This window comes from Bombina bombina, chromosome 8 (assembly GCF_027579735.1).
Source record: "Bombina bombina isolate aBomBom1 chromosome 8, aBomBom1.pri, whole genome shotgun sequence".
Classification (NCBI taxonomy): Eukaryota; Metazoa; Chordata; class Amphibia; order Anura; family Bombinatoridae; genus Bombina; species Bombina bombina.
The window spans coordinates 30,634,723-30,659,558 of NC_069506.1; the positions used below are offsets into that span (position 1 = coordinate 30,634,723).

At 40.4% G+C, this 24,836-nt stretch overlaps 1 protein-coding gene across 2 annotated transcripts in view; it reads right to left on the reverse strand.

Annotated features, from left to right (window-relative positions):
- Window positions 1-24,836, reverse strand: part of ATP13A2 (ATPase cation transporting 13A2) — a 163,614-nt gene that overhangs the window by 69,377 nt on the left and 69,401 nt on the right. For both annotated transcript variants that reach the window (XM_053690263.1, XM_053690262.1), the window contains 6 exons: window positions 20,986-21,096; window positions 20,298-20,344; window positions 19,970-20,158; window positions 11,773-11,979; window positions 4,675-4,779; window positions 2,884-3,040 (listed from right to left, as the gene is read on the reverse strand). In XM_053690263.1, the coding sequence (XP_053546238.1) occupies window positions 2,884-3,040; window positions 4,675-4,779; window positions 11,773-11,979; window positions 19,970-20,158; window positions 20,298-20,344; window positions 20,986-21,096 (816 nt within the window). The remainder of the gene's footprint in view (window positions 1-2,883; window positions 3,041-4,674; window positions 4,780-11,772; window positions 11,980-19,969; window positions 20,159-20,297; window positions 20,345-20,985; window positions 21,097-24,836) is intronic.

Consider the following 24,836-nt stretch of genomic DNA (forward strand, 5'->3'; position numbering starts at 1 on the left):
CATGTCTGTGTGTGTGATTGACTGTATGCATGTCTGGGTGTGTGTGTGATTGACTGTGCATGCATGTCTGGCTTTGTGTGTGTGTGTGTGTGATTGACTGTGTATGCATGTCTGGGTATGTGTGCGTGATTGACTGTGTATGCATGTCTGTGTGTGTGTGTGTGTATGATTGACTGTGTATGCATGTCTGTGTGTGTGTGTGTGTATGATTGACTGTGTATGCATGTCTGTGTGTGTGTGTGTGTGTGATTGACTGTGTATGCATGTCTGTGTGTGTGTGTGTGATTGACTGTGTATGCATGTCTGTGTGTGTGTGTGTGTGTGTGTGTGTGTGTGTGTGTGTGATTGACTGTGTATGCATGTCTGTGTGTGTGTGTGTGTGTGTGAGTGATTGACTGTGTATGCATGTCTGTGTGTGTGTGTGTGTGTGTGAGTGATTGACTGTGTATGCATGTCTGTGTGTGTGTGTGTGTGTGTGTGTGTGTGTGTGTGTGTGATTGACTGTGTATGCATGTCTTGGTATGTGTGTGTGTGATTGACTGTGTATGCATGTCTGGGTATGTGTGTGTGTGATTGACTGTGTATGCATGTCTGGGTATGTGTGTGTGATTGACTGTGTATGCATGTCTGGGTATGTGTGTGTGATTGACTGTATGCATGTCTGTGTGTGTGATTGACTGTATGCATGTCTGGGTGTGTGTGTGATTGACTGTGCATGCATGTCTGGCTTTGTGTGTGTGTGTGTGTGTGATTGACTGTGTATGCATGTCTGGGTATGTGTGCGTGATTGACTGTGTATGCATGTCTGTGTGTGTGTGTATGATTGACTGTGTATGCATGTCTGTGTGTGTGTGTGTGATTGACTGTGTATGCATGTCTGTGTGTGTGTGTGTGTGTGTGTGTGATTGACTGTGTATGCATGTCTGTGTGTGTGTGTGTGTGTGTGTGTGATTGACTGTGTATGCATGTCTGTGTGTGTGTGTGTGTGTGTGTGTGATTGACTGTGTATGCATGTCTGTGTGTGTGTGTGTGTGTGTGTGTGTGATTGACTGTGTATGCATGTCTGTGTGTGTGTGTGTGTGTGTGTGTGTGTGTGATTGACTGTGTATGCATGTCTGTGTGTGTGTGTGTGTGTGTGAGTGATTGACTGTGTATGCATGTCTGTGTGTGTGTGTGTGTGAGTGATTGACTGTGTATGCATGTCTGTGTGTGTGTGTGTGTGTGTGTGATTGACTGTGTATGCATGTCTTGGTATGTGTGTGTGTGATTGACTGTGTATGCATGTCTGGGTATGTGTGTGTGATTGACTGTGTATGCATGTCTGGGTATGTGTGTGTGATTGACTGTGTATGCATGTCTGGGTATGTGTGTGTGTGATTGACTGTGTATGCATGTCTGGGTATGTGTGTGTGTGATTGACTGTGTATGCATGTCTGGGTATGTGTGTGTGTGATTGACTGTGTATGCATGTCTGTGTGTGTGTGTGTGTGTGTGTGTGATTGACTGTGTATGCATGTCTGTGTGTGTGTGTGTGTGTGAGTGATTGACTGTGTATGCATGTCTGTGTGTGTGTGTGTGTGTGTGTGTGAGTGATTGACTGTGTATGCATGTCTGTGTGTGTGTGTGTGTGTGTGTGTGATTGACTGTGTATGCATGTCTGGGTATGTGTGTGTGTGATTGACTGTGTATGCATGTCTTGGTATGTGTGTGTGTGATTGACTGTGTATGCATGTCTGGGTATGTGTGTGTGTGATTGACTGTGTATGCATGTCTTGGTATGTGTGTGTGATTGACTGTATGCATGTCTTGGTATGTGTGTGTGTGATTGACTGTATGCATGTCTTGGTATGTGTGTGTGTGATTGACTGTGTATGCATGTCTTGGTATGTGTGTGTGTGATTGACTGTGTATGCATGTCTTGGTATGTGTGTGTGTGATTGACTGTGTATGCATGTCTTGGTATGTGTGTGTGTGTGATTGACTGTGTATGCATGTCTTGGTATGTGTGTGTGTGTGATTGACTGTGTATGTATGTCTTGGTATGTGTGTGTGTGTGTGTGATTGACTGTGTATGTATGTCTTGGTATGTGTGTGTGTGATTGACTGTGTATGTATGACTGTGTATGCATGACTGTGTATGCATGTCAGTATATAATTTAAGGAAAATATGCTAATAAAATAGTTTTATACCATTTGCCAATAATAATAATAATAATAAAAAAAAAAAATGTCCCTGGATTTCATTTTAAAAATCTGATCACCTTAATTTAGCCACAAATCTGCAAATGCTACCCAGGTGCTGAACCAAAGATGAGCCGGCTCGTAAGCTTATATATTCCGGCTTTTTCAAATTAAGATACCAAGAGAACAAATTCAAATTGCTAATAGGAGTTAATTAGAAAGTTTCTTAAAATTGCATGCTCTGTTTGAATCATGAAAGAAATAATTTGCATTCAGTATCCGTAACATTTATAAATAACAGAAATAATAATAATATTGCACAGTATTACACTGCCCCTACCCGGCTACTTTATAATGCCACCCAACTGGCAACATTTTCCGTGGATAACACTTACTAGGTATCAGTTTTATACAAGCACACACTTTTTGTTGGTTTCTTTTTAACGCTAAAGAGTTTTTACTGATGGTTTAACTGCAGTACTTTAATGTACATAATAAAAAAAACGTACAATGTCCCTTTACCACTTGAGAAATGTGCCTGAGCGGCAGCAATGCATAAAAACATGGCTGCCACTGTAGCCTGAAACACGTTGTGTAGCCAATTCCTTACCGTTCTCTCTGGTTACCGACAGTTTAACAGATATTTTTTAGTGTTTCGTGGCCCTACCAAGTGCCACCCAGCCTTGGGCACAGCAGTCTCACCTGTCTCACTTCTGCATAAACTTGCCACCATCTCCGGAGCACCTTTCATGTACAGATAAGAGGGAGAATCTTTGGGCAGCTTGGCGATGACGCTCATTCTCTGAAGTGAAGAGGAAAAGGGGAACCTTCGCTGCACGCCAATAGGAATCCGGTGTTTCTGGGGAAACAAGGTAGTTTTAACTAACAAACATCTAAACTCAATTAATAGGAAATCATTACAAAGAGCATCGAGTGAGACAGAGCCCAAAATATTATTAAACCCAGCTGATGACTCCTTTAACTGATTAAAAATATATAGCGTTTCAAGAATTAACCCTTCAAAATGTGTTAAAGGAACACTAAATCACAATTATATTTTAGTGATTCAGACAGAGCATGCAGTTTTAAGAAAGTTTCCAATTTATTTCTATTATCAAATTGTGCACAGTCTTGTTACATGCACACTTTCTGAGGCTCCTACTGAGAATGTGCAAGAATTCACAGTATATACGACGTATGAGACTATGATTGGCTGATGGCTGCCACATGATACAGAGGACTGGCAAATTAAAGGGAAAAAAATCTATTGCTTGTTTAAAATTCAGTCAGTGTTGTAACATTGCCTTTTGATGCATGTGTTGATTAAGCAATTTTACTGATTTTAATGGTCCCATTAAAAAGGGACATTAAACACTTCATAAATGCTAGATAGAATGATGCATTCAAAGAAAATATTAGTCTGAGAATAACATGTAGATGTATTTTTTAAAGTTTCATTACCTGTTTAAATATTGACAACATAAGTGTAAGGTTTTAGTGTCTATAAAGCAATGGGAGCTGCCATGTTGTAACTTAGGTTACCTTCTCTGCTGTGGCCAATTAGGGACAGTTATAAATAGGTCACTAGAGTGTGCAGCCAATGGCTGTGAGGAATATAACAGTGTTCTGCACTTCCATTTCTAATAGGAACTGAAAAACTCACAATTTCAGAATGGAATTACAGGAAAAGGGGACAAAATAAATCATGAAAGTATATTGCAGAGGTTTTTTTTACACATACGATTTATTTTATATTACCATATCAAAGTATTTAATGCACCTTTAAGAACACAGCTTCAGTTTGCTTATATGTTCCATGACAGAATAATTCTGTCATGGGTCATTAAGGGGTTAACATAAGCGCTGTACTGCTGAGCAAAACAGGTGACGAACGTGTGTCAAAAAGAGATGAATAAAAAACTAAACAAAACATAGAGAAGCACAAAAAGTAAAAAGGCATAATAATAATTGTAATATTTATATGACAATGTGGGGCTTGGCTATGGACACAAAAGATTACTGACACATATGCAGATTATGACCCTAAGGAATATGTCTCTCTAAGCATGATGGGAAAAAATCATATGTAGACTCCATGCCCTGTGTGCTGGATGTGGCTGCCCTTGATAATGCTAATAAAAAAGCAAAAACTAAAGTCTGGAGTCTTGTTTGGGAGTCGCTTTGAACGGTAGTTTGGGGGTTGGACTGCCCTTTTACAAGCGACCAGACTGATACATTTTAAAATCACAACTGAGCTAAAATCCTGCTCCCTAGATAGAGTATGGATACTGAACAACCTATAGTCTTTAGGCATTGATCTTTCTGTAGACTTCCCTTTTGTCACCAAGCCGTCAGAAAATGAGGTCAGACGGATAAAAGGCTGAGATCTCCTGGCTGACATTAGAACTTGGCTATGTGGTTGTAGACTTAAAACATTCTGGGCTAGATTCATGTCAGGGCAAAGAGGAACAGGAAGAACAAACCTATACGTACCGGTCCATGTGGCTGCTCTTCAAGAGATGGCGGCTTCAGTACAGCTAGAACTTTTGTTCCAAAAAGCTCCTTCGTTTGCTCACTTGAGTCTCCATCTTCAAGAATCTGTAACACAAAAGATTAATATTACTAATAACATAAATTGGTCATATCAGGGAAATGTATAGATATTTTCAGTGTGTTATTGTGAGAAAGAATAAGTACATTTTATACATTAGACACGTAAAGTGACGATAAAGCCAAGCGTATAACAAACGCTCGGATTTACCATCACTAAACATAAACATTAGTTTCTGTGATCATTTTGTAAAAAACGGCATTAAAAACTCACCCTATCTGTGCGGCAAGTATATCGCTAACTCAGCACCTCCGCCCGCCCACGGCACAGCACTCTTCTACAATCAGGTGACGTCTCCACCTCTAGACCAGTAGCCATGCTAGGATGTCAGTTGACACGCACAGCTATTGGTTTAGAGGTGGAAAAGTTACCTTATTGAAGAAAGTGCTGTGCCGTGGGCGGCCAGAGGCGATAAGTTAGCGATACACTTAGTGATGGTAAACCCAAGCGTATAACAAACGCTAGGATTTACCATCACTTTAAGTACTTATGCTGCTTTCTCTAATTTCATCCCATGATAAAGGGAAAATTTACAGTCCCCCTGCTATTGCCACTTGTAATGCAGGACCGCTTGGTAAAATATAAAGATGCAAAAGAGCTCTTACGCAATGCCGCCCCCTGCTCTTGCACAGCAGGATGTGTCAATCACTCAAACAAGCGAGTGTCAAGCGAATTTATCTCACTATCTCAGAGGGGGAGAATAAAGAAGACGTTTTAGTTTCTTAAAATTGTGGCTGCAGGTTCACCTCAAAAGCTGCAAATGTAGCTTAATAAATCTTCTGAAACACAGTCCGTTGCATTGTTCCCTTTTCAGAAAATAAACCTTTTTATTCAAGAACAAATTGATTCTCTACTGCAATAGCCCTCTTATACTAATGCAACCATAATACACAGACTTATATTACCACATCATCACTATTAAAGGGACAGTGAAGTCATAATTAGACATTCATAATTCGGAAAGAACATACAATTTTAAACACCTTTCCATTTTACTTCTATTATTTAATTTGCTTCCTTCTCTTGGTATTATTTGTTGAAGGAGCAGCAATGCACTATTGGTTTCTAACTGAACACATGGGGTGAGCCAATGACAATCTTCCAAAATCTCCACCCTCAATCTCTCTATAACTGTCGACAACTCCATCGATGTCTTGGGGATCTTTCTTTCACTCCTCACATTCAGTCCTTGGCTAAAGCCTGCCGCTTCCACCTTAAAAAAACATCTCTAAAAATTAGACACTTCCTTACACAAGACAACTAAAATTTTAATCCACTCTCTCATCCTTTCCCGCCTCGATTACTGCAACTCTGTCCTCTCTGGTCTCCCTAGCTGCCGACCTAGCTCCTTTACAATCCATAATTAATGCCTCTGCCAGGCTCATCTTCCTTACACATTGCTCTTCATCTGCTGCACCTCTCTGCCAATCTCTTCACTGGCTTCCTCTTGCCTCTAGGATCAAACACAAAATTCTCACTCTTACATACAAAGCCCTCAACTGCACTGCTCCCCCCTATATCTCAGACCTTGTCTCCAGATACTCTCCCAATCCGTCCCCTTCGCTCTGCTCATGACCTCCTACTCTCCTCCTCTCTTGTTACCTCATCGCACTCTCGTTTACAAGACTTCTCCAGACTGGCTCCCATCTTGTGGAACTCTCTGCCTCGCTCCACAAGACTCTCCCCTAGTTTTGAAAACTTCAAGCGCTCCCTAAAGAACTTCAAGCGCTCCCTAAAGACTCTACTGTTCAGGGATGCATACAACCTACGCTAACCTTTCTTTATACCAGTTCCTCTCCTCCATTGCCATCACCTTGAACCTCCATAGCATGTAATCCTAAGAGTCCAGCAGTTTGTAGATCACCTTCTTAAGACTCTTGGCAGGGCCCTCTACCCGTTTGATCCCTATAATTGTTTTGTTGTACTCCCCCTTTGTTTATAGCGCTGCGGAATCTGTTGGCGCTCTACAAATAACCAATAATAATAATAATATAAATGCAACCACCAATCAGCAGCTAGAACCTAGGTTCTTTGCTGCTCCTAAGCTTTCCTAGATAAACCTTTTAGCAAAAGATAACAAGAGAAGGAAGCAAGTTAAATAATAGAAGTAAAATGTGTTTAAAATCATGAAAGAAATATTTTGGGTTTCATGTTCCTTTAATTATATTCCCCTAGACTTCAATATTTTGAGTAACTGTCGAATCAGCTGTCACTCTGGCTCAATGAAGGGTAATTTAAAAAGTAGCAAACATTACTTATACACTTGACGATGATCAATTTACCAAAGGACCTATGCTGGTCTCTGAAAATAAACTAAACAGAGGACACTCTCTCCCACTTGTTTTGCTAATTTGGTAAACTTTATAACTGTGGACAATACGTCAGTGACTGAATAGTGTTGTCAATAGGATGAGCTTGGTAACTTGTTTAAAAAAATGATATAAAATACTGCTAGTAAATTCAGTGAAATATAAGAGAGAAGAGTGTTCGGCTCAGTGCTAAAAAGAAATGTATCTTTATTTTCACAAAATTAAAAAACATACGGCTAGATCACGAGTTTGGCGTTAGCCTTAAAAAGCAGCATTGAGAGGTCCCAACGCTGCTTTTTAACGCCCGCTGGTATTACGAGTCAGGCAGGTACAGGTGTACCGCTCACTTTTCTTCCGCGACTCGAGGCTATCGCAAATCCCCGTACGTCAATTGCGTATCCTATTTTTTTAATGGGATTTGCCTAAGGCCGGTATTACAAGTCTTGGAAGAAGTGAGCGGTACACCCTCTCCTGTCAAGACTCCTACCGCATATAAAAGTCAGTAGTTAAGAGTTTTATGGGCTAACGCCGGAACATAATGCTCTTAACTAAAGTGATAAAAAGTACACTAACACCCATAAACTACCTATTAACCCCTAAACCGAGGCCCCCCACATCGCAAACACTATAATACATTTTTTAACCCCTAATCTGCCGACCGGACATCGCCGCCACTTTAATAAATGTATTAACCCCTAAACCACCGCACTCCCGCCTCGCAAACACTAGTAACATTTTATTAACCCCTAATCTGCCATCCCTAACATCGCCGACACCTATCTACATTTATTAACCCCTAATCTGCCGACCCAAACGTCGCTGCTACTATAATAAATTTATTAACCCCTAAACCTAAGTCTAACCCTAAGTCTAACCCCCCCAACTTATAATATAATTTAAATTAAACTAAAGAAAATTTACTACAATTAAATAAATTATTCCTATTTAAAACTAAATACTTACCGATAAAATAAACCCTAATATAGCTACAATATAACTAATAGTTACATTATAGCTATTTTAGGATTTATATTTATTTTACAGGCAACTTTGTATTTATTTTAACTAGGTACAATAGTTATTAAATAGTTATTAACTATGTAATAACTACCTAGCTAAAATAAATACAAAATTACCTGTAAAATAAATCCTAACCTAAGTTACAATTACACCTAACACTACTCTATAAATAAATTAACTTAATTAAATTAAACTAATTACAATTAAATGAAATAAACTAAATTACGAAAAAAAACCCCCACTAAATTACAGAAAATAAAAAAAGAATTACAAGAATGTTAAACTAATTACACCTACTCTAATCCCCCCCAAAATAATAAAATGCCCTACCCTATACTAAATTACAAATAGCCCTTAAAAGGGCCTTTTGCGGGGCATTGCCCCAAAGTAATCAGCTCTTTAACCTGTAAAAAAAAAAATACAATACCCCCCCCAACATTACAACCCACCACCCACATACCCCTACTTTAAAACCCACCCAATCCCCCATTAAAAAAACCTAACACTAACCCCCTGAAGATGACCCTACCTTGAGCCGTCTTCACCCAGCCGGGCACAAGTGGTCCTCCATACGGCAGAAGTCTTCATCCGATCGGGGCAGAAGAGGTCCTCCAGACGGCAGAAGGCTTCATCCAGGCGGCATCTTCTATCTTCATCCTTCCAGAGCGGAGCGGGTCCATCTTCCATCCAGCCAACGCGGAGCATCCTCTTCAATCGAAGTCCTAATGAAGAATGAAGGTTCCTTTAAATGACGTCATCCAAGATGGCGTCCCTCAAATTCCAATTGGCTGATAGGATTCTATCAGCCAATTGGAATTAAGGTAGGACAAATCTGATTGGCTGATGCCATCAGCCAATCGGATTGAAGATTGGATCAGCCAATAGAATGTGAGGTCAATTATATTGGCTGATCCAATCAGCCAATCAAATTGAACTTCAATCCGATTGGCTGATTAAATCAACCAATCAGATTTTTCCTACCTTAATTCCGATTGGCTGATTGAATCCTATCAGCCAATCAGAATTCGAGGGACGCCATCTTGAATGACATCATTTAAAGGAACCTTCATTCTTCGTTAGGACTTCGATTGAAGAGGATGCTCCGCGTCGGCTGGATGGAAGATGGAACCACTCCGCGCCGGAAGGATGAATATAGAAGATGCCGCCTGGATGAAGCCTTCTGCCGGTCTGGATGTCCTCTTCTGCCCCGATCGGATGAAGACTTCTGCCGTATGGAGGACCACTTGTGCCCGGCTGGGTGAAGACGGCTCAAGGTAGGGTGATCTTCAGGGGGTAGTGTTATTTTTTTTTTAAGGGGGGATTGGGTGGGTTTTAGAGTAGGGGTATGTGGGTGGTGGGTTGTAATGTTGGGGGGTATTGTATTTTTTTTTTTTTACAGGTAAAAGAGCCGATTACTTTGGGGCAATGCCCCGCAAAAGGCCCTTTTAAGGGCTATTTGTAATTTAGTATAGAGTAGGGAATTTTATTATTTTGGGGGTGCTTTTTTATTTTATTAGGGGGATTAGATTAGGTGTAATTAGTTTAAAATTCTTGTAATTCTTTTTTATTTTCTGAAATTTAGTGTTTTTTTTTCTCGTAATTTAGTTTATTTCATTTAATTGTAATTAGTTTAATTTAATTTAGTTAATTTATTTATTTATAGAGTAGTGTTAGGTGTAATTGTAACTTAGGTTAGGAATTATTTTACAGGTAATTTTGTACTTATTTTAGCTAGGTAGTTATTAAATAGTTAATAACTATTTAATAACTATTATACCTAGTTTAAAATAAATACAAAGTTGCCTGTAAAATAAAACTAAATCATAAGCTAGCTACAATGTAACTATTAGTTTTATCGTAGCTATCTTATGGTTTATTTTATCGGTAAGTATTTCGTTTTAAATAGGAATAATTTATTTAAATGTAGTTATTTTAATTAGATGTATTTAAATTATATTTAAACTAGGGGGTATTAGGGTTAGACTTAGGTTTAGGGGTTAATAACTTTATTATGGTGGCGGCGACGTTGGCTGCGGCTGATTAGGGGTTAATTTAATACAGTTGCGGCGACGTTGGGGGCGGCAGATTAGGGGTTAATAAATATAATGTAGGGTTCGGCGATGTTAGTGGCAGCAGATTAGGGGTTCATTAGTATAATGTAGGTGGCTGCGGAGTCCGGAGCGGCAGATTAGGGGTTAATAGTATAATGCAGGTGTCGGCGATGTCGGGGGCGGCAGATTAGGGGTTAATAAGTGTAACATTAGGGGTGTTTAGACTCAGGGTTCATGTTAGGGTGTTAGGTGCAGACATAAAATTAATTTCCCCATAGGAAACAATGGGGCTGCGTTAGGAGCTGAACGCTGCTTTTTTGCAGGGGTTAGGTTTTTTTTTCACCTAGCTCAGCCCCATTGTTTTCTATGGGGAAATTGTGCACGAGCACGTTTAGCCAGCTTACCGCTACCGTAAGCAACGCTGGTATCGAGGTGAGATGTGGAGCTAAATTTTGCTCAACGCTCACTTTTCTGAGGCTAACGCCGGCTTGCAGAAAACTCGTAATACCAGCGTTGGCTTAAGGGAGCGGTAAGAAAAAAAGGCTTGTTAGCACCGCACAGCCTTACCGACAAAACTCGTCATCTAGCCGAACGTAAATCCAAAGGATAGGGACAAAGCAAACATGTTTGCCCTTAGGCTGTAATCAGACACTTACTGCAACCTAATAAATAAATAAAGCCCGTAATAATAATACAAAAAAGACTGAATATTCTAATTTAAAAAAAAAACTTCATATAACACTATGTTACCCAAAGTTTCAAAATCACGGGATACACTGTACATAAAACAAACAAGAATATAATTTTCCTTACAGAGAAGAAAACAAACAATTATTCTCCTCTCACACAGCTATAATATACTTCAGTATGTGGGACTCTATAATACATCGCAGACCTCTACGGATAGAAGTTTTATAAAATATTACATCATACTGAATCTGGACAATGAAATATACAAAAAAGAAACTCAAATAAGTGCAAACGTTCTGTTAGATAATGTTATGGGACACTGGAAACATTCCGCACTCTGGGGCTAGACAGGAGGTAGAAAGGAGACTTCTAGATCATTGCTCATGAGGAAGGCTGTCTACAGGTTTAAACCCACTGAGCGCTACTGCAAGTTTTTACTGCTAAATGTATTGATTTTATACATCTCTACTCATCTTTGCGAGTGCTGATTATTAAAGTATTTTGGCTTCACGGCAATACTAATCAGGGTGTTTCTTTTTTACATTTTTACTAGTCTCTCTGGTAGAGGAATTAAAACAGATTTCAATGGTTTTTATGGTATCGTTTCATTCAATCTGAATCATGCAAAAACATAACGAGGAGCACTTATTTTTTATGACCAGAATATTACAATATTCCCTTTATATTCTTGAACCTGTGTATTTTATGGTGTTTATAGACAACTTTACTTAATTATTATTATTATTTGCCAAAATTATTTGGTGATGCTATAAACATAGGTGCAATATTACTTTTTCCTTGGTAAAATTTATAAAAACGATCTTTACATGTTGGAAGAAATTGTTGGGGCTCTGTGTGATCTAATTGTCTAGTTACAGCTAGTGTGCGTTTCTGCTGCTTCTTGCCTTACCCAGCCAGTAGAGTCCAACATCTTCAGATCCATAAGATCTCCTATAGCTTGGCCCTTCAGAAGACACACTGAGTGGCAGGAAGCCAGAGAATAGAGTAATGGACCATCAGGAAGGCATCGCGGCTCATGTGTTATTGGCAAAAAACTTGTTTCATCCAAGGGAACAACACCCCAGACATCAAGACCCTCTTCTGTCAGGGTACCTGTCTGCAACAGAAGCACGATAGGTCATACATTATTGGAACATTGATAAAATTTAAAGCACATTTTTACTGATAACAGCAAAGTATACTACACTTTTCTCCAAGTGCAAATACCCATTTAAAAGAGAAGTAAAATTATAGAACATAAGAATTCATTAAGTGACTCAGTGTTATTCAGTCTTGAGTCTCTCGTGAAATATCTCCAGTGTGAGGTGCTTCTTAAGTAAAGGGTTTGTTACTGTATGAGCTGCTCAATGAAGCCCTCACATAACTGCATGGAATGCGTTAGCTGACTTATTAGTGATGTCTCTTATTTATTCTACTGATGTTTGTAAAACAAAGTAATGGTTTTGGTATTAACAATGTTTTGCAAGTATATTCCACTTAACCCTTTAAGGACACAGCTTTCAGTTTGCTCAATTGTTTTACGACGGAAAAATTCCGTCATATGTCCTTAAGAGGTTAAAGCAGTACAAAAGGTCGGTATGGTGGAGCTGCACAAAACATACTGTTGAGCAGTAGCTGCTATATAGCTGCTATATCATTTTTTATAATGCTAAGACCAGCACCACGTGTATGTGCAGTGTCAATCTTAACACTAACACAGACACCATCTAGTAAGTATGTTCTGTGGGTTGTGCACAAATCACACCTACCAATCAATGTCTGTATGTGTGTGCCCGTCAGCTGCCTACGCACAGACCCCCATAAAGCATTAAAACAAGGATAAAAAACAATTTTTAAATGCACTTTTCATTGCAAAGTTCCTTGCAATAATAGTCTGGTGCTGTACAGTCCCAGCATACTAGTGGCTTTGATCAAAGCAATAAATAATCCATATGCTGTATAAAGATATATATCTATATATTTTACTGTGCAAGGAAACCACTGCTTAAAATCTAATGTAATAACAAATATATAGGAAAATAAATAGCAACAAAATATCCCCTGTTTTTAAAGGGACAGACAAGTAAAAAAAAAAAAAAAAATTGCTCATGTTTCACATAGGGCATGTCATTGTAAACAACTTTACAATTTACTTTGTATCACCAATTTTGATTTGTTCTCCTGGTACTCTTAGTTGAAAGCTAAACATAGGAAGGCTCATATGATCATTAATAAGCCATTGAAGGCCGCCTCTTATAACATGCTTTTTTTATTTGCTTTTCACAACAGGGGAGAGCGAGTTCATGTCAGCCATATAGATAACATTGTGATCATACCCGTGGCTTGTGGCAGACACTGAACTAATTGGCTAAAATGCAAGTCAATAGAAAATAAATAAAAAGTTATGTGATCAGGGGGCTGGAAGAAGGTTTCTATATACAAGGAAATCACAGAGGTAAAAAGTGTATTAATGCAAACTGGGGAATGGGTTATAAAGGGATTATCTATCTTTTTAAACAACAACAAAAATCAAGTATAGGCAAGGTGTCCGTGACTAGCCCTTGCAGTGTCTGCCACAACCTTAGTATATCTTTTCTTTCTGATTAAATAATAGGAATAAAAAAAATATGTAGTGTAAATATAGTTAGTGGCTTGTCAAGAGACTGCTAGCGATATTGGGTGATAAGTTATGGAATAAATAAAGCCTGAGTGAAATACTGGATGTGTATCTGCATCAGTATAATAACACCCAGCACTATATAATGACACAGTAGTGACACTGGCCCATGTGTATAGCCAGACAAGGGCTGGTTATAGGGTCAGTGGTATCTGCATCAGTATAATAACACCCAGCGCTTTATAATGACACAGTAGTGACACTGGCACATGGGTATAGCCAGAGGAGGGCTGGTTATAGGATCAGTGGTATCTGCATCAGTATAATAACACCCAGCACTATATAATGACACAGTAGTGACACTGGCACATCGGTATAGCCAGAGGAGGGCTGGTTATAGGGTCAGTGGTATCTGCATCAGTATAATAACACCCAGCACTATATAATGACACAGTAGTGACACTGGCACATCGGTATAGCCAGAGGAGGGCTGGTTATAGGATCAGTGTTATCTGCATCAGTATAATAACACCCAGCACTATATAATGACACAGTGACACTGGCACATGCGTATAGCCAGAGGAGGGCTGGTTATAGGATCAGTGTTATCTGCATCAGTATAATAACACCCAGTGCTAAATAATGACACAGTAGTGACACTGGCACATGGGTATAGCCAGAGGAGGGCTGGTTATAGGATCAGTGGTATCTGCATCAGTATAATAACACCCAGCACTATATAATGACACAGTAGTGACACAGGCTCATGGGTATAGCCAGAGGAGGGCTGGTTATAGGATCAGTGGTATCTGCATCAGTATAATAACACAGTAATGACACTGGCTCATGGGTATAGCCAGAGGAGGGCTGGTTATAGGATCAATGGTATCTGCATCAGTATAATAACACCCAGCACTATATAATGACACAGTAGTGACACTGGCTCATGGGTATAGCCAGAGGAGGGCTGGTTATAGGATCAGTGTTATCTGCATCAGTATAATAACACCCAGTGCTAAATAATGACACAGTAGTGACACTGGCACATGGGTATAGCCAGAGGAGGGCTGGTTATAGGATCAGTGGTATCTGCATCAGTATAATAACACCCAGCACTATATAATGACACAGTAGTGACACTGGCACATGGGTATAGCCAGAGGAGGGTTGGTTATAGGATCAGTGGTATCTGCATCAGTATAATAACACCCAGCACTATATAATGACACAGTAGTGACACTGGCACATGGGTATAGCCAGAGGAGGGCTGGTTATAGGATCAGTGGTATCTGCATCAGTATAATAACACAGTAATGACACTGGCTCATGGGTATAGCCAGAGGAGGGCTGGTTATAGGATCAATGGTATCTGCATCAGTATAATAACACCCAGCACTATATAATGACACAGTAGTGACACTGGCTCATGGGTATAGCCAGAGGAGGGCTGGTTATAGGATCAGTGGTATCTGCATCAGTATAATAACACCCAGCACTATATAATGACACAGTAGTGACACTGGCACATGGGTATAGCCAGAGGAGGGCTGGTTACAGGATCAGTGGTATCTGCATCAGTATAATAACACCCAGCACTATATAATGACACAGTAGTGACACTGGCACATGGGTATAGCCAGAGGAGGGCTGGTTACAGGATCAGTGGTATCTGCATCAGTATAATAACACCCAGCACTATATAATGACACAGTAGTGACACTGGCACATGGGTATAGCCAGAGGAGGGCTGGTTATAGGATCAGTGGTATCTGCATCAGTATAATAACACAGTAGTGACACTGGCACATGCGTATAGCTAGACAAGGGCTGGTTATAGGATCAGTGGTATCTGCATCAGTATAATAACACCAAGCACTATATAATGACACAGTAGTGACACTGGCACATGCGTATAGCCAGAGGAGGGCTGGTTATAGGATCAGTGGTATCTGCATCAGTATAATAACACCTAGCACTATATAATGACACAGTAGTGACACTGGCACATGCGTATAGCCAGAGGAGGGCTGGTTATAGGATCAGTGGTATCTGCATCAGTATAATAACACCAAGCGCTATATAATGACACAGTAGTGACACTGGCACATGCGTATAGCCAGAGGAGGGCTGGTTATAGGATCAGTGGTATCTGCATCAGTATAATAACACCTAGCACTATATAATGACACAGTAGTGACACTGGTACATGCGTATAGCCAGAGGAGAGCTGGTTATAGGGTCAGTGGTATCTGCATCAGTATAATAACACCTAGCACTATATAATGACACAGTAGTGACACTGGTACATGCGTATAGCCAGAGGAGAGCTGGTTATAGGGTCAGTGGTATCTGCATCAGTATAATAACACCCAGTGCTAAATAATGACACAGTAGTGACACTGGCACATGGGTATAGCCAGAGGAGGGCTGGTTATAGGATCAGTGGTATCTGCATAAGTATAATAACACCTAGCACTATATAATGACACAGTAGTGACACTGGCACATGCGTATAGCCAGAGGAGGGCTGGTTATAGGATCAGTGGTATCTGCATCAGTATAATAACACCTAGCACTATATAATGACACAGTAGTGACACTGGCACATGCGTATAGCCAGAGGAGGGCTGGTTATAGGATCAGTGGTATCTGCATCAGTATAATAACACCAAGCGCTATATAATGACACAGTAGTGACACTGGCACATGCGTATAGCCAGAGGAGGGCTGGTTATAGGATCAGTGGTATCTGCATCAGTATAATAACACCAAGCGCTATATAATGACACAGTAGTGACACTGGCACATGCGTATAGCCAGAGGAGGGCTGGTTATAGGGTCAGTGGTATCTGCATCAGTATAATAACACCCAGTGCTAAATAATGACACAGTAGTGACACTGGCACATGGGTATAGCCAGAGGAGGGCTGGTTATAGGATCAGTGGTATCTGCATCTGTATAATAACACCTAGCACTATATAATGACACAGTAGTGACACTGGCACATGGGTATAGCCAGAGGAGGGCTGGTTATAGGGTCAGTGGTATCTGCATCAGTATAATAACACCCAGCACTATATAATGACACAGTAGTGACACTGGCTCATGGGTATAGCCAGAGGAGGGCTGGTTATAGGGTCAGTGGTATCTGCATCAGTATAATAACACCCAGTGCTAAATAATGACACAGTAGTGACACTGGCACATGGGTATAGCCTGAGGAGGGCTGGTTATAGGATCAGTGGTATCTGCATCAGTATAATAACACCAAGCGCTATATAATGACACAGTAGTGACACTGGCACATGCGTATAGCCAGAGGAGGGCTGGTTATAGGATCAGTGGTATCTGCATCAGTATAATAACACCTAGCACTATATAATGACACAGTAGTGACACTGGTACATGCGTATAGCCAGAGGAGAGCTGGTTATAGGGTCAGTGGTATCTGCATCAGTATAATAACACCTAGCACTATATAATGACACAGTAGTGACACTGGTACATGCGTATAGCCAGAGGAGAGCTGGTTATAGGGTCAGTGGTATCTGCATCAGTATAATAACACCCAGTGCTAAATAATTACACAGTAGTGACACTGGCACATGGGTATAGCCAGAGGAGGGCTGGTTATAGGATCAGTGGTATCTGCATAAGTATAATAACACCTAGCACTATATAATGACACAGTAGTGACACTGGCACATGCGTATAGCCAGAGGAGGGCTGGTTATAGGATCAGTGGTATCTGCATCAGTATAATAACACCTAGCACTATATAATGACACAGTAGTGACACTGGCACATGCGTATAGCCAGAGGAGGGCTGGTTATAGGATCAGTGGTATCTGCATCAGTATAATAACACCAAGCGCTATATAATGACACAGTAGTGACACTGGCACATGCGTATAGCCAGAGGAGGGCTGGTTATAGGGTCAGTGGTATCTGCATCAGTATAATAACACCCAGTGCTAAATAATGACACAGTAGTGACACTGGCACATGTGTATAGCCAGAGGAGGGCTGGTTATAGGATCAGTGGTATCTGCATCTGTATAATAACACCTAGCACTATATAATGACACAGTAGTGACACTGGCACATGGGTATAGCCAGAGGAGGGCTGGTTATAGGGTCAGTGGTATCTGCATCAGTATAATAACACCCAGCACTATATAATGACACAGTAGTGACACTGGCTCATGGGTATAGCCAGAGGAGGGCTGGTTATAGGGTCAGTGGTATCTGCATCAGTATAATAACACCCAGTGCTAAATAATGACACAGTAGTGACACTGGCACATGGGTATAGCCAGAGGAGGGCTGGTTATAGGATCAGTGGTATCTGCATCAGTATAATAACACCCAGCTCTATATAATGATACAGTAGTGACACTGGCACATGGGTATAGCCTGAGGAGGGCTGGTTATAGGATCAGTGGTATCTGCATCAGTATAATAACACCCAGTGCTAAATAATGACACAGTAGTGACACTGGCACATGGGTATAGCCAGAGGAGGGCTGTTTATAGGGTCAGTGGTATCTGCATCAGTATAATAACACCCAGTGCTAAATAATGACACAGTAGTGACACTGGCACATGGGTATAGCCTGAGGAGGGCTGGTTATAGGATCAGTGGTATCTGCATCAGTATAATAACACCCAGTGCTAAATAATGACACAGTAGTGACACTGGCACATGGGTATAGCCAGAGGAGGGCTGGTTATAGGATCAGTGGTATCTGCATCAGTATAACAACACCCAGCATTATATAATGGTAAAGGGGGGCAGTGTAATTTTGAGTGCCTAGGGAAGCACAAAACCTAAATACACCACTGGGTTGCGGAGAAGACAAGTCTGTATATAAATAAATTGTGATAACCCGCAGGACATACCGGCAGAAACACATAGCGTCAGAGCATGGCTGGTCATTGTTTGCTACACACGCATGCACCACAGATTGCTTTGCCCCAGATCAGCAGTGCAGTGTCAGACCAGAGAGGATCTGGATAGTAGCTAAACACATAGCAAGCAACAAAAACAAAATGATCCAGCACATTTATTTTTTGTAGCCTTTTATGTCCCTTTACATTTTAAAGGGACATAAAACTCAAACCCTTTCTCACTCAGTCAGAGCATACAATTTACATAAAAAGTTTCCAATTTACTTCTATTATCAAAGTTTCTTTGTTCCCTTGATATTCTTTGTTGAAGAGATACCTAGGTGTCTGAAGCAGTACATGGCAGGAAATAGTGCTGCATTCTAGTGCTCTTGCAAATGGATAACATTATTGCCAAACTGCTGCCATCTAGTGCTTCAGAAATGGTCCGGCTCTTAACTATACATCCCTGCTTTTTCAACAGAGAGCAAAGAAAATGTCCCAATATAACTCATTTAGAAACGGCATGCTCTATCTGAATCATGTAAAATAATAATTTAGGTTTCATAGCCCTTTAATTGTATATATATTATGAAGCAAAAATAATCAATTCAATGCTTCTTTATAGCCCTTTAAAAATGTATTTGTTAAAATGTGCCATGGGAAATTGAGAATTTTTAAAGGTTATGGCCAATTTGGGCACAAATGCTTGTAGTGATTAATTCCTGCAAATAAGTTAAGCACACAGTAAAATCCATGCACCAGCTTTGTCCCTGAGCACTTCTTAAGCAGGACATAGCCTTTGATTGGTGGCTACGTGCATATGCTGCTCTTGATTGGCTACACAGTCTTGCTGAATAATTGCAACATATTGTGGTTACTGAACATGACACATTTGTAATAAGAAAATACTCAAATTAATTTTATTATTTTCAGCCTACGAGAGCCCTTTAAAGGGACACTCAAGTCAAAATTAAACGTTCATGATTCAGATAGAGCAGTCATTTTAAACAACTTTCCAATTTACTTCCATTAACAAAATGTGCACAGTCTTTTTATATTTACACTTTTGGAGTCACCAGCTCCTACTGAGCATGTGCAGGAATTCACAGTAGATACGTATATGCATTTGTGATTGGCTGAGGGCTGTCACATGATACAGGGGGAGTTAAAATAGACATAAAAAATCTACTACTCATTTAAAGTTCAGGCTAAGTGCTATTGCATTGTTTTTTTAGTGTGCATTTGTTGATTATGCAAATCTACTGTTCCTTTAAACTGACATTGAAACTAAACAAGGAATTCATGTTTGTGCACTTGCTGGCTGATGAGGACAAATTTTACTTTTCTCCATTAGAGGGACAAACCTCCACAAGCCATAGAGTATTTAAAATGGCTTGTAAATGTATATTCCTATGTAGATGCAATATAGAAAGAAAAGAATGCATGTCCCTTTAACTGCAATACAGACTTTTTATTGCAGAAAAAAAAGACTATGTTTGGAAATAGACATAACTTTGTTGATTCTGCAAATCTACTGTATTTGCTGGTCCTACAAGCACATCTATGTACAGCCAGGGTTTGGGCGTTATAACTCCATACCTTATCAAAGCAGACCATCTTAATCTTTCCGCACACATTGATCCGGGGCGGGCTGATACAGAAGATGCCTTGTTTGTTCAGACGGTTCTGAGCATAGATGGTACCTACAGTCATGGCAGCCGGCAGAGCAGGGGGGACTATGATGGTTATAAGATCCAGAGCGCGGATCACTATCAGAGAAACCAGCACCTACCAAACATAACAAAAAAAATTGGTTACATTTAAGAAAAAAATAAAATAAATGATCAGACTAAATTAACAGTAGAGTAATAGTTAATAGATTGTTATTTGATCAATGGGGGAGAGGAGCGCATAGCAAATAGCTTACCTTGTGCTTGATCAGTATCACAATGCTGTAAATGTTTCCGATGATGGCTAGAAGAGAGGCCACAAGTGATAAAAATGTGGATTACCTACAGTAAACTTCAATGTTATTACTACATTAGCTCTGGTTTATTAAAGGGACAAATTACAAGTAGAGAGCTAAATATCTCTTGCATGCAAGCAATATTGGCGCTCCACTTTGTAATACCAGCGCGCGATAATGAATGCTGATATTACAAGTTAATCGCAATGCAAACGGGAGCACTTCCATAGACTCCTAAGGGAGCTTCGTTCTGATGCCGTCACAGATGGCATCAGAACCTCGCGGAGCGAATGAGGTAAGTAGCGCAGCATTTTTAAATATATACAGTATGTATATAATCATATACATATATATTTACATTGCGGTCTATGGGAACACACATACATAACGTAGCATGTAAACCAGGACACTTTCAGTATTGCTGCTGACATCAATTCAGGCCAGAGTTGGCAGCTTTTTTTTCAAAACTAAGTAACTAACTAAAATAACATATATTCTAATTAGCATAAATGAACAATATTATTACGCAGCACCATATGGAAACTAAAATATCAACTAGGTGGTAACACTAACCCAGACAGCGCAGCCTCTCACAAACATGTGTCTAAGAAGAGCTTACTTGTAAGAATGTTAGGGTTTGTGTCCTTACCGAATACAGCGAGGACGAGGACAAACTTGATGGAGTCCTCGTAAAACTTAAATTTGATAGGTTTGGGATGCAGGATGGAGCTGATGAGGTTTCCCTTGATAGTGCAGAAACCTGAAATGGGAAAACAAAATAACTCCAAGATAACAGAGAGGAGCTTCTACTGACATTACTTAAAGTAACAACTGGAAAACTAAACGTGATTTAAGGCATTACGCAAATAAAGGAGCAATACCCCATATCTTTACACCCCCCCCCCCCTAATCAATGCACCTTATTTAGAAGCAGTTACTGAAACACAGGCTATTATATGGACACAGCTCTATAACCGTTATATGTTGCAAGGGGAACTTAACTTTTGTCCTCTTTGCTTTGGTTATCCCTAAAAATAAAATCTAATGAAACCTCTTTATCCCCAGCTAAATTATTAGTCACCAAATCTGTAAGCTGCCTTCCAGGACTGATCGACAATAATATGACACACACAACTCCCCCTGTAGACCATGCCTGATTCCTATGCTCTTAGCAGTCTGAAGGCATACGTGAAGGACAGAGGTGTAAATAGAAACTCCAGGGCCCTGGTACAAAAATCCATAATGGGGCCAAAGGAGGCTGGGCCCCCCTGAGGGGGGTATCCAGGGCCCGGTTGCAGTTGCGCCATCTGCATTCCCTGTACTGCCGCCCCCCTGGTGAAGGAGGCTTTATAAACATAAGATTAAATAACCTTAACTTGAATTATTTAATTGTCCATGATACCAACAGATTCACCTTCAGTATGAATCATGTGAGAGCAGTAAAAAAAAACCCATAGGTGGGTATAACTAAATTAACCAATATTATTGGTCATAAAGTAATAGTAAATGTAAAACATCTGCCCATATCGTACATCAGAAAACTGCAAAGCTTTATAAACACTGCGGCAAACTAGATACTGCTGCCTTATACCTATGTAAAGTGTTCTGTTCTGGCCTTCAGAAATATCTGTCACTGCATCAAAAGGGGCTTATTTAGACTACTTTATACAAACCTTAGGCAGATTAGTCTGACTGATAAGGAAAACCTTTCTTAAAGGGATATGAAACAAAACAAATTCACTAAATCAAAATAAACATAAAATGAAAAGGATTGTGCAAACAAAAAAACAGCAAAAAAAAAAAAAAAAACTTATTTTCTTGCAAAATTAGCACTTAGAAATTCTCAGTGTAGCAACTGCCCTCAGGGAAGTGAGAGATGACATTTTAGTAACTTAAGTTGCATTCTGCCCTCTTCTGAGGATGAACAATACAGGCTTTCTGGTTCCATAGTTTTCACTGAATAATAAAGCAGCTCATGTATAACATTAAGATAGTTAAGCCTTCCTCTAGAGACCCCAACCCCTTGTAGGGCTGTGACAGGAAGTAATGGGCACTGCACAAATGAAGTAAAAATAAAATAAAAAGGTAAAATCCTTTTAAAATGACAACAATACTACATATTGCAATGATTTATATTAAATATAACCCACTGCTTAGTGGTTTTTATTACAACCCTTTAAGGGTATTAGCAGAGGAAGCCATGGAATTATGTCTACTGCTCCTCTATCTTATTTTATCTTCTTTAGGAACTAGAGGACCAAAGCAAAAGAAAACTGACACTTGTGACTAAAGGCCTCAGGAGAATTGTATAGGAATCCATCTCGCTTCTAACCTGAATGTCTTGGAAAATAATACGCACAGCCCCAAGGCTGAACTTCAAGGCAATAGGTCAGATTCACTAACAGCTTTCTAGTTACTCATTTATTCAGTAAAGATAAGGTGCACTAATCTCTCCATGCTAATAGGTTAGAGTATTTTGCCTATATATCCCTGCAAATGGGTAAAACACAAAGTTAAATGCAGCTAAAGAGCAGCAATGCACTGCAGATACTGAAATGAACATGGCTAGTGAGCCAATCAAGAGAAGCATATGTGAGTAGCCACCAATCACTGGCAGTATTCAGTACAGAGGTTACAGGGAAGTAATAGTGCAAAAGAAAATGTTATTAAATGTCATTTAATATTACAGCGTTTTCTTATTGTAGCTTTACGTCCAATTAAGTAAAATGGCTCCTTAAGGGACTTCCGGTGGGCTGGCGCTGAAGGTAGCAGCAGACAAGAAGAGCTCCGGCGGTAACGGCTACTAAACTGGCCTGATACCGCTAAATACAGCGCAAAAGAACTGACAACCTTGGCAGAGAGAGAGGAGACTGCCCGGAGCTAAGTCAGAGTGGAATCCGACATCTGATTCCCCCACCGCATAAGGCTGCCGACAGGAGGTGAGACAAGCGGCTACAGCTGTGGTCGCATGGGTTATAACTACAACCCGACTTTGCCCTGGTCTGATTGGGCGGAACCCGGCTTGGACGGCTCCTGCAGGGTGTGTGATCGCAGAGATAGGTTGAAGGGGTGACCGGAGGGTGAGCTTGCTGAAAGCGGGAAACCGCCATTTTGACTGCTCTGTGGAGGAACTATTAACAGCTGTGCAATACCCGCTCTGGAGGCAGTTTCTGTTTCTGTGGGGGAGAGAAAATAGCTGACCACAGGTCCCCTAATAATACCTCCAAGTTAGGAAGTAAACGTCACCCTTCTTCTATAAGAGACTTCCTGAGCCCTGAGTACCACAACCAGCATACACCTCAGAACTGATTCATGGTACCCTGCCCCTACAGCTGACACAGCAGATACACCCTAACTCAGTATAAAGTAAGAGAGGGCTTCATTTATCAGAGGCTGTTAAAGACTGTCTGTTTTATACACAAAACTCCCTATTTTAATACAGTGCTCTGTGGAGGTAGCACATTGAAGGGGGAGACACCATCTCTCTTTAGTTTCCTAAGTATCTCACAACCCTACAGCTTGCAAGGCCATTACTGGTATTACTTATCTGATCCCTATGTAAGGCACCTCTGCCTGATAAGCCAGTCCACCGTTTCAATTCTCACACTATCTTCTGGTAATATGCAGGGCTAATTCACTGTGAGTTCATTCCCCCCCACCCACCCACCGCTTATTAACGACTTAAGTTCTTTCTACTGGTCCTGGTGATCTGTAGCTTTATAGTTCAATAAGGAGAACTTTTAACCCTGTAGCAGAACTCTAATATCTTTTACACAGCTGGAACTTGCAGCTCCCAGTCCCTCAGACCTGTATTCAAAAGTATTACAACTCTTACACTAGAACTACAGTCACAATGACAAACAGGTTAAAAAATGTTGACAAGAAAAAGAACCAAGTGGAGATGCAACAAGCGGCAATAATCGCTGACGAAGTGTCACCTACCAGTCTCTTGGACACTCACCCGATTGTCTCTCAGATATCAGCATTGTTTCTACCGAAGACTGATCAACTTCAGTCAGGAATGGACTCACTCACTGCGGAAGTCAAGTCCTTTAATGGCAGACTAACACAAGTGGAACAGAAAGTTGCAGAGGGAGAACTGCGCCATAGGGAGACAGAATCTAACGTCCAGACGCTACAACAACAAAATGAGAGATTGTGGGCAAAAATTGACGATCTAGAAAACAGATCGCGCAGAAACAACCTGCGAATAGTTGGGGTTCCTGAGTCGCTTCTGAATGCACAACTGGTGGAGTTCGCAGAAAATACCCTACCGAAGTTACTAAAAATCCCACAAGATTGTTTGCCCTGTACAGCGGAGAGAGCGCACAGAGTTGGAGATCCACTGAAACAAGGAGGAAACAATCAACAACCACGCCAAGTAATGGTGAAATACCTTAATTTCAAGGACAAGATTAACATTCTGCAAGCCTACAGGAAGATATCCCCATTGGAATATGAGGGTAAAAGAATCTACTTGTTCCAGGATTATTCAGCTAC